An 18,288-nucleotide genomic window follows, 5' to 3' on the forward strand; every position below is an offset into this window, starting at 1 on the left:
GAAGGCAGGGAGGAAGGAAGGAAGGAAGGAGAGAGACAACCTGGTTTGCAGTGTAATCAAGATCCCTTTAGGGGACCTGCCAGTGTCTGGTTCACCACCTTCTTCTTCTTCTTTTTTTTTTTTTTTTTTTTTTTTTTTGACAGGCAGAGTGGACAGTGAGAGAGAGAGACAGAGAGAAAGGTCCTCCTTATGGCAGGAGCCAGGTACTTCTCCTGGTCTCCCATGGGGTGCAGGGCCCAAGGACTTGGGCCACCCTCCACTGCACTCCCTGGCCACAGCAGATAGCTGACCTGGAAGAGGGGCAACCGGGACAGAATCCGGTGCCCCGACTGGGACTAGAACCCGGTGTGCCAGTGCCGCAAGGCAGAGGATTAGCCTAGTGAGCCGCGGTGCCGGCCCACCTTCTTTTTAAATATTTTAAAAATCAATTGATTTTATTTATTTGAAGGGTGGGGGAGGGGGGAGAGAGGGAGAGAGAGTGAGATCTACTGGTTCACTTCCTAAAATGCCTGTAACAGCCAGGGTTGGGCCAGACCAAAGCCAGGAACCAGGAACTCAATCCCAGTCTTCTAGGCAGATGGTATGGACCCAACTACTTGAGCCATTACCTGCAGCTTCCAAGGGTACACATTAGCAGGAAGCTGAATTGGGAGCAGAGCCAGGGCTTGAACCCAGGGACTCCAATATGAGATGAGGGTGTCCCAAATGGCATCTTAACCACTATGGCAAAAGCCTGCCACATCCTTGCTGTCATTATATTTGGCAGCTTTCCCCAGATTGTAGGTCAGATCCACAACTGGCTTGTTGAGGGTGGGCACACGGAAAGTCACTCCAGTGAGTTTCCCATTCTGCTCAGAGATGACATTGCCCACACCCTTGGCAGGGCCAATAAATTCAGGGGTGATGTTCTGGGCAGCCCCATGGCCACCAAGACACATTTGCAAAGATGAGCCACCTGGAGCACTCTGAGTGGCAGTGATGGCATGGGCTGATGTTACCAATGATGCCGAAGTTGTCACGGATGACTTGGTTAGGAGTCTAAGCAGTTTGTGATGCAGAAAGCACTGCTGAAGATCTTGTGGGAGTTGCCATACTTCTCAAGGTTTACACGCATCACAAACATGGGGGCATCAGTAAAGGGGGCAGAGATGATAAACCCTTTGGCTCCACCCTTCAAGTAAGCTCCAGGCTTCTCAATAACGGAGAAGATACCAGTGGACTCCACAACATGTCATCAGCAGCAACACCACATTTGGTGTTGGTGGAGAAATGGATGGCCTATTGACAGAAAGCTTCCTGTTCTTGGCTTTGACTGTGCTACTGAACATGCCATGGGGGGAATTTTACTGGGACATGTAGACCATGTACTTGAGGTCAGTAAAGGAGTCACTGATGGCAACAACATCTACTTTGCCAGAGTTAAAAAGCAGTCCTGGTGATCAGGTGTCCAATATGGTCAAATACGTTTACTTTGACCTCTACCATCTCAGTACTACATGTGAACATGCAGCTGTCTGTCAAATGGGGAGGAGCAGAGAGCCAAAACACCTTTGAGACCTATGCTAGGGGGCCGGCTCAGTGAGACCCAGATGAAGCTCCTGGCTTCAACCTGGCCTAGTCATTGCAGCCATTTAGGGCATCAACCAGCAGAAGGAAGATCCTTCTTTCTCTTCCCTCTTTGTAACTCTGCCTTTTAAATAAATTTTCTAAAAAAGTTTTTAGGGGCTGGTGCTGTGGCATAGCAGGTAAAGCAGCTGCCTATAGTGCTGGCATCCCATATGGGTACCAGTTTGAGTCCTGGCTGCTCCACTTCCCATCCAGCTCTCTGCTATGGCCTGAGAAAGCAGTAGAAGATGGCCCAAGTCCTTGGGCCCTGCACCTGCATGGGAGACCCAGAAGAAGCTCCTGGCTCCTGGCTTTGGATCAGCTCAGCTCCAGCCATTGCAGCTAATTGGGGAGTGAACCAGCGGATGGAAGACTCTGTCTCTCTGTCTCTCTCTCTCTCTCTCTCTCTCTCTCCCCCTCTGCTCTCTCTGTATAACTCTGACTTTCAAATAAATAAATGAATCTTAAAAAAAATAAAACCTATTCTGGGGTAAGTGTTTGACTTAGCAGTTAAGATGTCAGGTTAGTGGAGTGTCTGGGGAGCCCTAACTCCCTCCTTATTCCAGCTTCCTGCCGATGGACACCTTGGGCAATGGCAAGTGATGGCTCAAGTAGTTGGGGCACTGCCACCCATGTGGGAGACCCTGGTGGAGTTCCTAGCTCGCAATTTCAGTCTAGCCCAGCCTCAGCTGTTGCAGGCATTTGGAGGAGTGAATCAGCAGGAGGCACTGTGCTCTCTCTGACTATAGCTCTGTCTCTCTTCTTGCTTCTCAAATAAGTAAGTAAGTAAACAAATAAATAAATAACAATCTATAAAACACTATTCTATTCTTATACTTTGTATCATCCTGGCAGCCTCATTCATGCATTCATTCTTCCAACAAATATTTATGGATTACCTTCTGTAAGTCAAGTGCTGTGCTAGGTCTTGGGGACATACAATGAGTTAGGATCTCCCTCCAAGTTCTAATCATCTTTTTTTAAAGCATTGCATTCCAAATAAAAACCAAGTACACAAACACCTGCCCTACTTCATAAGAAGTTTCTTGTGTTCCATACTGAACAACATTTATTTTTTTGAAAGATTTTATTTATTTATTTGAGAGACAGAGTTACAGACAGTGAGAAGGACAGACAGAGGGACAGGTCTTCCATTTACTGGTTCACTGCCCAAAAAGGCCGCAACAGCCAGAGCTGTGCAGATCTGAAGCCAGGAGCCAGGAGCTTCCTCTAGTCTCTCACGCAGATGCAGGGGCCCAAGCTTCTGGGCCATCCTCCACTGCTTTCCCAGGCCACAGCAGAGAGCTGGATCGGAAGAGGAGCAACCGGGACTAGAACCAGAGCCCATATGGGATGCTGGCATCACAGGCAGAGGATTAACCTACTGAGCCACAGCTCCTTTATAACACTTTAGATACAATATGTTCTTTTTTTTAAAAGATTTATTTATTTATTTGAAGGTCAGAGTTATACAGAGAGAGAGAGAGGAGAGAGGGAGAGAGAAGTCTTCCATCTGCTGGTTCACTCTGCAATTGGCCACAGTTGGCTGCAATGGCTGGAGCTGTGCCAATCTGAAGCCAGGAGCCAGGAGCTTCTTCTGGGTCTCCCACGCAGGTGCAGGGGCCCAAGGACTTGGGCCATCTTCTACTGCTTTCCCAGGCCGTGGCAGAGAGCTAGATAGGAAGTGGAGCAGCCGGGACTTTAAACTGTGCCCATATGGGATGCCAGCACTGCAGGCAGCAGCTTTACAGGCTATGCCACAGTGTCAGCCCGTACAATATGTTCTTAATATTTGGTGGCGGTGAGTGAAAATTTGAGAATCATTTTTAATTCTAATATCCAATGTGCCTTTTTGTGGAAGATAAAAAAAAAAGAGCCCTGCCTCTCATTTCAGTCTGGATTGTCATAACATTTATTTTTCAAGGGGTACAAATTCAGTCACCATCTTACCTGTACCACCTAGAGCCCTACAAAGGTGAATGTAGGCTACATTATATGTAAGAAAACTCACTTGTCTGTTATCTGAGAAATTTCAGGTAAAGCATGGGTTGTTAGAATCACTAATTCAGAAATTAACCTCCTCCCTGTATCCTTTTCCTGGGCGCCTCTTGCTTCGCATTCCAAAGCTTCCCAGCGTCTTCTCTCCTGAGTCACTTGCTCTGACTTCACTTCAGAGTCACGAGGTCAGATGTCTCCAGGGGCCAGATGGAAAAGCTGGTAAATGCTGAGGGCTGGAGAAGGAAAACAAGAGAATGAGAGGGACTATGGCCGACTTCAGGGTACAGGCTCCACACAGAGGGGGCCACACCAGCCTAGCTGATGTGTGAATGAAAGGCGGGGTTGTCTGGTCTTCTAATTTTCAAAAGGGCCAGAAATCTGAATGTTTATATAAAAATGCCCCAATTTGTAAATGTTGGACTAGTCAAATGAAACATAGAAGGTATAGTTCCAAAGTTCATGGAAAATGGAATTAAAAGATAAGTCTGTTATGGTGCAAAAGATTTTTGGAAATCCATGCATAGTTTTTTCAAAATGTGCATTTTTTATGAATCTTTTGAAGACCTCTTGTATGCATAGATTTCAGTTTTCTTTTGCACCAAAGTAAACCTATTTTAAAATTCTATTTTCCATGATCTTTTTGAAGTACCCTTGTATCTGCCTAGGGCTGCCCATAGCAGCAACCTGTGCTTGCCTCAGTATTGAATTCAAAGCCCTTTAAGCGTCATAGATTTCTGACATGACTTTGAAGAATCTGAGTTGAGTTCTGTGATCTAACCCAACTATCAAGGCAAAAGGGAACAGAATTCTTATCGAGCCTGTGATTTGATATTGGTCTCTTAGGATTTTTTTCATTAGTCTGATAGATTTTCATTCTGCAGTTTTAAAAACATAAGTGATTTATAAAAATAATTTTCTCTTTATTTTTGTTTAAAAGGTAGGAAGACAGAGAGATCTTCTATTTGCTGGCTTACTCCTCAAATGCCTGCAATGGCAGGGGCTGGGTCAAGGGGAGCCAGGAAGTCAATCCAGGACTTCCACACTGGGTGGCAGGGACCTAAGTATTTGAGCCAACACCTGCTGTCTCCCAGGGAATATATTAGTGGGAAGCTGGAATTGGAAGCAGAGCCAGAAGTTGAACCCAGGCACTCCAATATGGGATGTGGGTGTCCCAACCAGTGTCTTAACACTGAGCCAAAAGCCCTCCCTAGTAATTCACTTTTTACTAAGAAAGAGAGAATGAAATACATATTCAACTTAATACTACATACTCAATTTTTTTTAATAGAGAGAAAGAATAGCACAGAAAGGGTACATTTAAAATTTAATGAGCATTCTTGGTGGGGAAGGGTAGAGTAAAGAGGAAAAGCACGGACTGTATGAATAGGACTTCTCAACATATACTTTCAATTTAGTTTTTTTTTTTTTTTAATTTATTTGATAGAGTTAGGCAGTGGCAGTGAGAGAGACAGAGAGAAAGGTCTTCCTTCTGTTGGTTTACCCCCAAATAGCCACTATGGCCAGAGCTACACTGATCTGAAGCCAGGAGCCAGGTGCTTCCTCCTGGTCTCTCATGTGTGTGCAGGGCCCAAGCATTTGGGCCATCCTCCACTGCCTTCCTGGGCCACAGTAGAGAGCTGGACTGGAAGAGGAGCCACCAGGACTAGAACCCAGCACCCATATGGGATGCCAACACTGCAGGTGGAGGATTAACCAAGTGAACCACGGTGCTGGCCCCTCAATTTAGTTTTAATTTTTGAAGCTGGTGAGAGTATTGTGTATTTAAAAATTAAAACAGGGCACAGGAATTTAGTCTAGCAGTCAAGAGATGTGCATCTTACATTGGAGAACCTGGGTTAGATACTTAGCTCTGGTTCCTGATTCCAGCTTCCTGCTAACACAAATCCAGGGAGGCAACCGTAATAGCTCAAGTACTTGAGTTGCTGCCACCCATGTGGGAGACCCTGATTGGTTCCTGGCTCCTGTCTTTGTCCTGGCCCAGCCCTGGACATCGTGGACATTTGGAGAGTGAACCAGTGGATGAAAGCTCACTCTGTCTCTGAGTTACTCTGTCGCTCTTCCTCTCAAATAAATAAATAAAAGTTTTAAAAATACTAAAATAAATAATGTTGGGCCTATGTTGTAGTCCAGTGGGTTAAGCCACTGTTTGTGAGACCAGCATCTCATATTGGAGTGCCAGCTGGAATCCCAGAGGCTCTGCTTTCAATCCAGCTCCCTGTTAATGAACCAGGGAAGGTAGCAGAAGATGGTCCAAGTACTTGAGTGCCTGCTACCCACATGGGAGGCCAGGTTAAAGTTCCTAGCACCTGGCTTCAGCCTAGCCCAGCCCTAGTTGATGTGGTCATTTGAAGAGTAAACCAGTGGATGGAAGATCTTGTGCTCTCTCTAACACTCTGCCTTTCAAATAAATAAATGTATCATTTAAAAAATTAAAAATTAACCAGTGCCGTGGTGCAGCGGGTTAACGCCCTGGCCTGAAGCACTGGCATCCCATATGGGCACCGGTTTGAGACCCAGCTGCTCCACTTCCAATCCAGCTCTCTGCTATGGCCTGGGAAAGCAGTAGAGGATGGCCCAAGCCCTTGGGCCCCTGTACCTGCGTGGGAGACTCAGAGGAAGCTCCTGGCTCCTGGCTTTGGATCAGCGCAGCTCCAGCCATTGCGGCCATTTAGAAAGTGAATCAACGGAAGGAAGACCTCTCTCTCTCTCTCTCTCTGCCTCTCCTCTCTCTGTAACTCTGACTTTCAAGTAAATGAATAAATCAAAAAAATTAAAAAATTAAAGAGTCGCTTATTTATTTGAAAGGCAGAATAGAGAGACAGAGAGACAGAGGGACACAGAGAGCCACTGAATGAGAGAGTGTTCCGTACACTGATTCACTCCCCAAAGGCCTGCAACAGCTAGGAGTCAAAGCCAGGAGTCAGGAATTCCATGTAGGTCTCCTACATGGGTGGCAGGAACCCCAGTATTTGGGCCATTATCTGTTGCCTCCTAGGTGCATTAACAGGAAGTTGAATCAGAAATGGAGGAGCCAGGATTTGAACCAGTCACTCTAATATGGAGCAGCAGCTTAACTGACGGCACCACAATGCCTGCCCTCACAGTTTTGTTTTTAAATGCCAATATTTACACATAAAACTGGAAATTACTTGCTTTACAACTGTTAAATTTATTATACAAATTTTGGATGTTGATATAAAACATTAGGAAAGGGATGCAAGCATTTTTCAAAGTTGTTTTGGGTATATGCAAATTAAAACGTTCAAAGACGGTGCTGGCATTGTTGTGCGCTGGGTTAAGTCACCGCACGCGTGCCTGCAATGCCAGCATCCCATATGAATGCTGGGTTGAGTCCCAGCAGCTCCACTTCTGATACAGCTCTAGCTCCCTGCTAATGCACCTAGGAAAAGCAGTAGAAGATGGTCCAATTGCTTAGGGCCCTGCCACTCACAAGGGAGACCAGGATGGAGTTCCTGGCTCCTGGCTTTGTACCTGGCCCAGTCCCAGTAGTTATGGTCATTTGGGAAGTGAACCAGTGGCTGGAAGATCTCTGTCTCTCTGTTTCTTTCTCTGTAATTCTGCCTTTCAAATAAATAATTTTTTAAGTTCAAAGGCCACTGATTTTTATTCTCCTATATATAAAACCACTGGAGTCGTTCTTTTGTCTCTGAAAAGCCAAAGTTACATTATACCTGATGACCAAGAGGACCCAAATTAGCACCTCCACATATAGATGTCTCTGAGTTAGCTGGCTGTTACTTAGAAGAACAGAAACTTTTGAGTTCTACAAGGATGAGCACTAGAACAGGTGGCTTTAGATGTCAGTAAAGTAAGTCCCTTAAATGACGTGAAGAATGGCAGGGCCTCTGTAGTCCCCAGTTTGCCACAGGCCAACCTGCTTGGACCCACCTTTGGACTACCAAGTGCATTTAAAGACAAAATGCAAGTCTAGTAGTACAAGGTTCCCAGCATAGACCCTGGGGTCTGCAGTAGCCCCAGGTGTCTCCCTCAGGGTCCTGAGGCATGTGATGATAAGGGAATAAATCGAAGTTTGAAATGGAAATTATCTAAACTACTTTTCCCCTTTCAAATAAAATATGAATGACATTCAGTCTGTGTTGACTGTAAACAGAAAGTGAATACTACTTCTTCCCACTTCCAGCAGTCTTTGTCCTTGTTATCCTTGCTTACATGAGTTACCAGAGAAACTCCAGAGTTCAGGTCACCCCTAGTCTCCTGTGTGCTAACCCACCCAAAGCTCTTCACAGCACTTATTCTGAACTCTTTTTTCCTACTCCCCAATTTCCAAGGCTTTCCCACTGTGAAGAAAAACCTCAGGCCACCACCAGCAAAAACCCTCTATGCCCTTGTTAGGTAGGAAGTCAGATATGAGCTTATGTGTGTGTGACAGGCCTAAAGACAAGACATCTATGTCCAGCATCTGCATCTGCAGCCCAGTGTCCTTCCTCTAAATTTAGGATGGCGACAGCTAGGCTTCCTCCTGTCTGATACCTTCAGGGGAAAACTCAGATAGGAGCTTCTTAATATTTACATCCATAAAATCCTTTGTTTCAGGAGGAGATGTATGAAGACAAAGACCCATCTCCTTAACCCCCCAGCCTCAACAGGACTGCACGCTCAGCCCTCCTCCTCTCTGGTGAGCCGCTCACCTGGCCTTCCCAGGTGTAATCTCTCCACTCAACCATGTAACCTCGCTCCTCCCCCAAGTCCGAGCTACTGGGCACTCTTTCTCAGGTCCTGTCTGGAGAGGTGCCCATCCGTTCTTATGGATGTCCCTTCCCTAATAAACTTTGTTACTTTACTTTCCACTACTCTGTCTCACGCCTGAATTCTTTCTTGCCCAAAGACAAGAACCCTGCCATTCTCCAGTAACACCCTCAATATCTTTTTTTTTTTTTTTTTTTTGACAGGCAGAGTGGACAGTGAGAGAGAGAGACAGAGAGAAAGGTCTTCCTTTGCCGTTGGTTCACCCTCCAATGGCCGCCGCGGCCGGCGCGCTGCAGCTGGCGCACCGCGCTGATCCGATGGCAGGAGCCAGGAGCCAGGTGCTTTTCCTGGTCTCCCATGGGGTGCAGGGCCCAAGCTCTTGGGCCATCCTCCACTGCACTCCCAGGCCACAGCAGATAGCTGGCCTGGAAGAGGGGCAACCGGGACAGAATCCGGCGCCCCGACCAGGACTAGAACCCGGTGTGCCGGCACCGCAAGGCGGAGGATTAGCCTAGTGAGCCGCAGCGCCAGCTCCCTTTACTCTTACAATCCCTCAACCCCACAATTCACCAACACTACCATCTTTTTGTAACCATAACAGATACCATCTTCCTTTCTTTTCACATTCAAACAAAAATTGACTACTACACTTGTAACTTACCTGTGGTCAGTCTTGGGTCTCACGCTGATTGTCTAAAAATTTAAGGGCCTACTGTCTTCCCTGAGCCTCCACAGGTACCCTTTCTCCTTGAAAAGTCACCCTACTAGTTTCAAAGTGGGGAAGAGCACATTTGGGACCCCAGAGTCTGCCTTGCTCTGGTGGCCACTCTGATAACCTTACTGGCTCCCTGCATCAATTTCTCATCTCTTGTGTAGTCACTGCCGAGCATCCAGGAGACCAGGTCTAACTCTGAAACAGTCCTGTTTTCCCTGTTTTTAATGTCTCCATATCTACTCTTCCCTTTTCACTTATTTCCAATCCATGGTGAATCCTATCACTCCCTTGCTTGTATTCTCAACTTCCTCGCTTTCCTCTCCTTGCTTATTCCCTTGGTAAAATCTGACTAAATAGAATTCTCAGCCTACTCTCTGAGGCTGCATCCCAGCAGTTGATTATCGCTGAGAAAAAAAGCACAGTCACACTGACTTGTCCCACTTGAATTCATGACCGTGAACTCAAGTGGCCTCTTAATGATAGTCGGCAGTGCACAATTTTTTTCTAGCCTACTCATCTTCCCATTCTCCAAGATGACTATTTCACACTTTCTCGTTGCTCATTAAACCTCCATTAATCTTTCCCACCTCCTCTCAGCTGGTAAGTACTTCCTACATTTCTAACAAAAGGAAAACAACCAGAAAAGAACTTCTGATCCCTGCCCACCTGCCTGCCTGTTGCATGGATGGACAGTCTGTGCTCTGGTCTACATAATGATTCTTCCTCTTCTCTGCTAGATTCCAAACATTTTCCCCTCGGAAGAACACCACTCCTGCAATTCAGCCTTCTTGCTCCTACATTAATTTCATTGATTTTTCCTTCCTTTCTGGATCATTTCCATCAGAAATGAACATTACTTCCTCATTTAAAAAAAAATTTACTTTTGACTCCACTTTCCCACCAGCTACTGTCCCATTGAGGACTGCTCACTGCAGGAGAGCATTAGCCATTTCTTAAACCCACTGCAGTTCCTCCACTGAAGTGTTAAGAATGGCCATGTCAAAAAAATGACCTAAATGAAAGATCTCTGTGAGTGAGACCCCAGCAGAAAGAACGGGCCATCAAAGAAGGAGGTCCCTTTCTCTGAAGGGAGGAGAGAACTTCCACTCTGACTATGGCCTTGTCTAAATAAGGTCAGTTTGTGAACTCAAGAGGCTTCCATAGCCTTGGCAGCTCATGACAAGAGCCTCGGGTGATTACTAACATCATAAATAAGCGTGTCAATTGTTAAATCAACAACGGGAGTCACTGTGCACCTACTCCCCCATAGGAGCTGTCCTTAATGTGTTGTACTATGCGAATTAATGGTAAAACTAGTATTCAAACAGTACGTTATACTTTGTATGTCTTTGTGGGTACAGTCTGTTGAAATCTTTACCTAGAATATGCTACATTGATCTTCTGTATATACAGATAATTGAAAATGAATCTTAATGAAGAATGGGATGGGAGAGGGAGGAGATGGGATGGTTTGCGGGTGGGAGGGTAGGTATTGGTGGGGGGGAACCGCTATAATCCAAAAGTTGTACTTTCGAAATTTATATTTATTAAATAAAAAACTGGCCACGTGTCACTAAATCCAGTGGTGAATTCTCAAGCCTCACTCACGCACAAGTACTTCACCTGCCTGTCAGGGCAGACTCACTGCTGCCGTTCAGACTCATTTGCTGACTCACTCACTTCACTCCCCTTACAGTCACATTTTAGGGCTTCATCCTAGGTTTTCTTCTACTTACATTCACTCACTTGGTGATCTTCTCCAGTCTCATGGCTTTAAATCCTATCTAAATGCTGACATCTTTCCTGTATCCCCCAACTTGGCCCACTCTGCTTAATCCCAGACTCTAGTACACAACCGCCTGCTCAAGCTCTGCACTTGGATTTTTAACGGATAATTCAAATGCAACACGTCCTGACCTTTCCCCTCAAACCTCCTCTACCTGTAGCCTTCTTGCCATTGCCATAACCCTTAGCAGCTCTCTTACTCTATTCGATTTCCTTATTGATTGCATTTATTATTTATTGCCTCCCTCTCTCCCACCCGAAAAACGTAATGTCACCAGGGCAGGGATTTTTGTTTTGTTCACAGATATAACTCAACTTGAAATGTGGGTACTCCACACATGCAAAGTCAATGACTGAATGAATGAACACAGTAGGATCCATCCTTAGCTTACCCAGAAATTACTGAAGTCTCTTAACCCAAACAAAAAATCAATGAAAACTGTTTATCTGCAAGCAATAAAACACCCTCAAAGTTAAAAACCTGTGCGTGTGCGTGGGTGGGAGGAAGGTAGCCCTTCAGAGAGGAACAGCACCAGCAGGCTTCTGTAAAACCCATGGTGTGAGTGGGTCAAGCTTTGCTTCTGGGGAACCCACCCCTCACAGCAGGCCTTCTAAACGGCCACCTCAGCTATGCAGAGGTGCCTCCGGCAGAGTGGGCACGCGGGGTGCGACGCAGCGACACCCGCACTGAAGCCGCCCGGATCAACAGCTGCTCTCCACTACGATGACTTTTTCTTTCCCTTATTTGGACCTCACAGTCAAGAGAGCCACCACACCCTGCCGCCTTCAGTGGCCCTGGTGCCACGTCCGAGGTCTCTCGCCTTCAGGACTGACTGAATTCAATCATTTTCTTCCCCTTTGAATCAAGGTTCCTGGGTGGGGCCAGGAAAACCCCGAAGCTCTCTTGAAACAACATAAACCCAAAAAAGCCGGAATTTTTTTTTTTTACGAAAGTACACACACACACACACACACACACACACACAGAAGTTAAAGGTCATTTAGAGGCGAACAGGACGGGGTGCGGGGCAAGGCGAGGTCAGCAAGAGCGGACGCCCTGGCCGCAGTGCCTGTCGCCAGCCGCTGCGCGCCGGGTAAGTCCCCGGTCTCCGGGGAAGCAGCCGGCGCTTCCCTTGAATTTCGACGCTGCCCGCCCAGACAGGTCCGGACCCAGGAGCGAGAGTCCGGCGGCGGGGCGGGGGCGGGGACGGGACGCGCGGCCGGGCGCGACGCGGGCAGCTCGAGCAGGCAGCTCGAGCAGGGGGCGAAGCCGGGACGCTCCGAGGGTGGGCGCCCCGGGCCGCCGCCGCCGCCCGCCCCTCAGCCTGCCCCTCGCGCGACACCGCTGCTTCCGCGGCGCCCCCTCCCTCCTCCGCGCTCCTCCCCTTTAAGCGCGAGGCGCCGCTGGATTTGTGTCGGCGGAAGCGAGGTGCGACTCCCCTTTATGGCGGAGTCGGCTGCGGCAGCTCTCTCAGCGGCGGCGGCCCGGCAGGCAAAGCCGGAGACCGCGCCTCGGGCCCCCAGCCGCCGCCGCCGCCGTCCCCGCAGCGAGGCCGGGCGGGAGCGCGCAGCTCGGCGCGGCGGGGGCGGGGGCGGAGGAGTGGGCGGGCCCGGCCGGGCAGGGGGCGGAGAGGCGGGAGGGGGCGGGGAGCGCGGCCGGCGGCGCTCGGGTCCGCCTCTGACTGCGGCGCGGCGGGGCGATGTGTGATTACCATGGCGAGGAGTCTCTGTCCGGGGGCCTGGCTAAGGAAACCCTATTACCTCCAGGTAGGCCGGCGGCGGCCCCGCCACCCGCCGCGCGCCCTCCCGCGCCGCGCCGGACTCTCCGCCCTGTCCTCTCCGCGGGCCGGCGCCCGCCCCGAAGCCCGCTGCCCCCTGCCGTCCGGCACCTGGCGGCGCCCTCTCCGCGCCCGCCCCGGCGCCGCAGCCCCCGGGCGGAGCTGCCCGCGCTCCCACCGCGGCCCCGGCCTCCCGCGCCTCGGCCGGCGGGGCCGGGCGCCCAGGTGGTTCCGCCCGGGCTCGCCCTCGCAGCCCGGGAGCCCGAGACGTGACCCGGGTGCGATCCCGCGCCCCGGCGCTGCCCCCGCCCGTGCCCCTGTCCGGTCGCAGCCTGGGACGTGCGGCCGTCGTCCTCGCCCGGCTCCCGCGGTGCTCCCCTCCCCCGAGGGCCCCGCAGCGCGGCTGTTCCGGACTCAGCGTCTCGGGTCTCCGGTCCCGGGGTGGGGAGGGTGGTGGGTCATCCATCCATGTTTTAGGAAACGTGACAGTTTGTCACATCGGCCGCCGCACGCCCCCGGGAAGCGGAGTGAGCGGAGCCCCTCGGTTTGGTCTTCCCATCGCATCGGTGATTTAAATGGGAGGTGGGGATGGGAAACCCGAGCCCGGAGGATGGGTGTTTGCTTTTGAGGAGGAGAGGGGGCAGTGGCTGGTGTTGAGGGTTGCACGTACCCCAGCCACACGAATGCAGGTCTCGGTCGTGTCGTGTGAACCGATCGCGTGTTGATGTTTCCCGAATCCCGTTCCATCTTCTGTTCCGCCGCCAGCCTGCGCCCTCGAACCCTGCTGCTGGCTTCAGGTACTGTTTGGTCACCAGGGGGACCTCGCAGACGGCGTGAGCAGCCGAGCGCCGCTCCCTCGCCGCGCTGCGAAAACAACTACAAATCCATGCGGGGTGTCTGCCTTGAGGGGCCCGGGGATCCTGCACCGCCTACACGGAGAGACTGCGTTAGTTTATTTGTGGGTCGCCTGGTGCTCTTATAAATGCTGAAAAAAGTGGTGAGGGGGCCTCCTGGGGCAGTGAATCTTGATGTCCTTTTGAAAAGCGCGTGTGTGATTCATTACCCTGCGGTGAGTGATGTGCTGCGAATTGGAAACACGGTTTGACAGCCCGTGGTCATCAGGGTGCGGAAAGGAAACTTCCCATCCACAGTCTTTGCAAGCAGCGCCACCACTAGTAATTGAGCCTGGAGTAACAGTATCATCGAGCTAGAATTCCTCTCAGGCCAGGGACCTCTTTCCTGACCCCCCCCCCCCCAAATTAATTTCGTGGAATATATAATTTTTCCTAAAATTACCTGACTATGCTTGGTTTTGGAAAATTTGGTCATAGACCTTATTTTAGACTTTGATTTTTTGGGGGGCTATAAATAGTCTCCAGAAATGAGGCTGGAACTTTTTTTTTTTTTTTTTTTTTGGATACTGTAGCACCAGAGCTTTCAGGTCGGATGAGTTAAGATTAATTTTACAAATAGTTGTACTTCCACCAACGGCAAACATTCGGCAGTTCTTTGTGATTTTGCACATTACTATTACCCAGTGAAGGTAAACTCGGATTTTTCAGCATTTCAAAAGCATTTGGGGCATAGTGATATTTTACTGGGTCATTTCTGTATAAAATAATTATCAAATAGAAACGCCATAGGTTATAGTGTATTTGAGAGGAAAAAAAAAAAGATCCCAAACCTGGGAACTAGAATCCTAGGGGACTGGTATTTTAAACATCATCTTGATATCAAGGTGAATTCTCTTTGTGAATTTTCTTTCTAGCTGTCCCTCACCATGCTGTTTCAAGTTAACCAATTTTTTTTTAAAGTGGCTTCAAGTTACTGTTGTCACACCTTCCATTCCCTATTGCCTAAATATCTCACCTGCTTTTTACATTTCCTCTACCACTAGAGGAACTTCAGACTTCAACTTCAAAAACAAAAATATTTCAACTGAGACTACTATTCAGCTAGTTTCTCAGCCACAGAGGTTTGAATTAATAAAGCACTCCTTTTCTTTTCTGATTTTTCTTGAGATAAAATCATGTTTCTTTGGAAATAGCATGAGGAGTGAGAGTAGTTCTGAATTCTGCTCACATTTGGGCATCTGATTCATTATGACCTTAAACAATTAATTACTTTTTGGTTTTAGATTTTCCATATCATTAAATGGTGATTTTAATTCTTAGCTAAGTGCACAGCATGAATGTACTCCTGGATAAGCTAGATGGAGTTAAATAAATCTATTTTGTGACAATTTTGGTACCTTTTATTTTTATTTTTTGCTATTTTATTCATTAATGTATTTTCATTTTACTTGAGAGAGAGAAAATCTTCTATCTGGTGTTTATTCCCCAAATGCCTGCAACAGCCAGGGCAGGACCAAGCTGAAGCCAGGTGCTTAGAACTCCTTTGAGTCTCCCATATGAGCTGCAGGGACCCAGATACTTGAGCCATCGTCTGCTGCCTCCCAGGATGTGTGTTAGCTGGAAGCTGGATCAGAAGGGGTGGAGTGGGACCTGGAACCAGGCACTCTGATATGGGATGTAGGTCTCTGACACAGAGATGGAAGCGTAGCACCAAGTAGCTGCCCCTTTCAGTGCATTTTTTTTTAATTTTTAAAATTTTTTTATTTTTTTGACAGGCAGAGTGGACAGTGAGAGAGAGAGAGAGAGAGAGAAAGGTCTTCCTTTGCCGTTGGTTCACCCTCCAATGGCCGCCACAGCCGGCGCGCTGCGGCCGGTGCACCGCGCTGATCCGATGGCAGGAGCCAGGAGCCAGGTGCTTTTCCTGGTCTCCCATGGGGTGCAGGGCCCAAGCACCTGGGCCATCCTCCACTGCACTCCCTGGCCACAGCAGAGAGCTGGCCTGGAAGAGGGGCAACCGGGACAGAATCCGGCGCCCCAACCGGGACTAGAACCCGGTGTGCCGGCGCCGCTAGGCAGAGGATTAGCCTAGTGAGCCGTGGCGCCGGCCTTTCAGTGCATTTTTAATAGAAAAGCATGTGATGTCAATGGTAAGTCAATGCAGGCAAATACATTGAATCCTTTCCATCCCACCTCTATTATTTCTTGAGCATTTATTGATTAGGTGCTTGTGATTACTTATTTTGTTGACTCATCCATTTACTTAGTATATATTTGTCAGATGGCTGTCACATGCTCTAGACTGTGTGAGGTGGGGATGGGGATTCTCTTCAAGTTAAGCAGACACCTTAGTGATCCTTAAGGAACTTAAGGGTCTAGTTGGAGAAAGAGACAGTAATCGGATAATCTCAGGAATGTGTAGTAACAACAGTAAGTGCTGTGAAGTAAAGAGAATGAGCAAAAGACTGCCTGAGAAGAGAGAAGAGTTGCTCTCTTTTAAAAATATTTTACTATGGAAATGTTTACACATGCATAAAATGAAGGAATAAAGAGCTCTCATGTACCCATCACATGTCCTTGGTAATTATCAGGGGTGGGTGTTTGGTATAGTGGCTAAGTTGCTACTCTGGATGCCTGTCTCATATGGAATGCCTGGGTTTGAGTCCCAGCTCTGCTGTCTGTTCCAGCTTCCTGCTAATGTGCACCCTGGGGGCAGCAGGTGATGACTCAGGCACTTGGATCCTTGCCACCCACATGGAGATCTGGATTGAGTTCCTGGCTCCTGGCTTCAGCCTGGCAGTCCTGGCTATTGTAGGCATTTGAAGAGGTCTCTGTCTTTCTTTCAAATAAAATAAATATTTTAAAACCTGTTAAAAGTATTTTGTTTGATTTCCCTTCTCTAACACCCACTTCCAACCAGAGTATTTTAAAGCAAACCTCAGACATTGTTTCATCCAAGGACCTCAGTGTGTGTTTCTAAAAGATGAGTACATTTTTAGATATGATCACAAGACCATATCACACCTAGCAAAATCAATAACAATTTCTTATGTTGTCCCCACTCTCCTGGACATGCATCACCCTGAAAGTGGTGGCTAAATCAGTTCGCCATGGAAAGGTTTTACTGTGATACAAAAAGTTCTCCTGGCAAAACAAAAAAACCTCCCCCTTCCCAGCTTGCTCAGTGCCCAGAAATTCTTCACAGGAGGTACACTTATTTTCTGTTTCAGGTTCATATCTTAGAACACACATGGCTGATTTAAGTAACATTTTCAAACAAGTGTGTTCTTTTAATTTAGGGGGAGGCTGTAATGATTCAACAGGTGTGAGAGAGATTGTTTTAGCGTAGATGAAGGAAGAGTTCAGGAAGCATTTGGCTTTGTTTCAAAGATCAGGGAAGAGATGAAGGGCCTTGCAGGAGGGGAGGGGGTTGCAGAGGCAGGTTTGTTGCTTGCAGTTTTTCTGTTTGTCCCCAGAGCGCAGTGAGTTTGTCCGCAGTCCTGAGGTGATCAGTCCCGAGGGTTTGCAAGTTCCTTTTTTCTTGCAACTTACAGGAAAAATTTTAAGCAGTTGACTTAACTATAAAAGAGGCATCTATCAGTAGCCATCCCTGTAATAGTTGATGATCCTTCTGCAACACTGTAGCATTGTGCAATTAATGATCTATTTTCAGCTGTAATAGGCATGTATGAGCACCTAATCACTGTGTTCAGCTTTGTTCATGTAGCAACTGAGATTCTCTTGCTTGTAAAGAAAAGAACTCATAAGATTTGCCAGTACAGTAGGATGTTATTCAGCAATAAAGCAAAATGGAGAACTGATCCATACCACTGTGTGGATGAACCGTGAAGGCATGAAACAAATGAAAGAAGCCGATCACAGAACATTACACACCATATGATTCCATTTACATGAAGGGTCCAGCATGGGCAAATCTGTAAATATAGAAAATAGACTGGTGCTTGCCATGGGCTGGGGAGATGGGGAGTGATGTTCACCAGTAGGAGGTTTTTGGGGGAGGAAGGGGATGGAGATGTTCTAAAATGGATAGTGGTTATGGTCGCACAGCTCAGAGGATTCTGAAAGCCACTGGATGGGCCACTTTGAGTGAGCAGATTGCATGGTAGGTGAATTTCATTCTAGCTGTGGAAGAGTTCTTTCCATGGCCGTGTCATCCTCCTGTCTGCCCTTTGCAGCAGTCCGCCCCGATGCCAGCTTTTTGGTACAGGGGAGTGGTGCATGGGCCTTGTCTGTGCAGCCTCTGTGTGGGCCAGGAGGGCTCAGGGCCTGTCTGAAACACAGAGCCAGCGTTTACCTGGCCAGCCAGCTTTTCAGAACAGGCCAATTTCCAATTGTTGTTTTGTTTTTTGAAAACTTAGCTGGCAAATAGCACTTCTGAGATGAGCCAACTATTGCAGTGCGTTGAACACAGTAGAATCCTGCCTCTGATCTCATTGGATATATATATATCCTGTGGATATATTAGCCTGATTCAATCATAATTAGTTATGATTTATTTATTTATTTGAAATGTGGAGTTACAGAGATGGAGAGGCAGAGGAAGACAGATGGAAGACTTCCATCTCTGGGTTCACTTCCCAAATGGCCGCATGGCCAGGGCTGGGCCAGACCAAAGCAAGGAGTGAGGAGCTTCTTCTAGGTCTCCCTCCGCTGCTTTCCTAGGCACATTAGCAGGGAACTGGATGGGAGGTGAAGCCCATGTGGGATGAGAGCGTCGCAGGCAGTGGCTTTCCCCAGTGTACCACTGTGCTGGCCCCTGAGGTGGTATTTTTATTCCATGCCCCTT

General features: G+C 48.1%; 1 protein-coding gene, 2 long non-coding RNA genes and 1 pseudogene across 6 annotated transcripts in view; 2 read left to right on the top strand and 2 right to left on the bottom strand.

Moving 5' to 3' along the window:
- Window positions 1-592: 592 nt before the first annotated feature.
- LOC138850602 (glyceraldehyde-3-phosphate dehydrogenase-like) lies at window positions 593-1,630 on the bottom strand (annotated as a pseudogene).
- A 1,402-nt stretch (window positions 1,631-3,032) lies between these two features.
- LOC127493586 (uncharacterized) lies at window positions 3,033-13,428 on the bottom strand. 2 transcript variants are annotated; one of them, XR_011390571.1, is made up of 3 exons: window positions 13,301-13,428; window positions 3,683-3,836; window positions 3,033-3,278 (listed from the first exon to the last, which is right to left on the bottom strand). It is a non-coding gene; the product is annotated as an uncharacterized lncRNA (long non-coding RNA). The 2 variants fall into 2 exon arrangements; XR_011390570.1 differs by lacking the exon at window positions 3,033-3,278 and having other exon boundaries at window positions 3,494-3,836.
- DIPK1A (divergent protein kinase domain 1A) overlaps window positions 11,836-18,288 on the top strand; it is a 106,551-nt gene continuing 100,098 nt past the window's right edge. For 2 of the 3 annotated variants that reach the window (XM_051857501.2, XM_051857502.2), the window contains exon 1: window positions 12,463-12,619. In XM_051857501.2, coding sequence (XP_051713461.1) covers window positions 12,566-12,619 — 54 coding nt within the window. In that variant the 5' untranslated portion in view covers window positions 12,463-12,565. Of the gene's footprint in view, window positions 11,947-12,462; window positions 12,620-18,288 lie in introns of those variants that run through there. The other variant, XM_070078033.1, reaches the window with a different exon arrangement.
- On the top strand, window positions 13,296-16,357 carry LOC127493588 (uncharacterized). The gene is made up of 2 exons (XR_007923984.2): window positions 13,296-13,427; window positions 16,169-16,357. It is a non-coding gene; the product is annotated as an uncharacterized lncRNA (long non-coding RNA).

This window comes from Oryctolagus cuniculus, chromosome 7, assembly GCF_964237555.1.
Source record: "Oryctolagus cuniculus chromosome 7, mOryCun1.1, whole genome shotgun sequence".
In the NCBI taxonomy this organism is placed as follows: Eukaryota; Metazoa; Chordata; class Mammalia; order Lagomorpha; family Leporidae; genus Oryctolagus; species Oryctolagus cuniculus.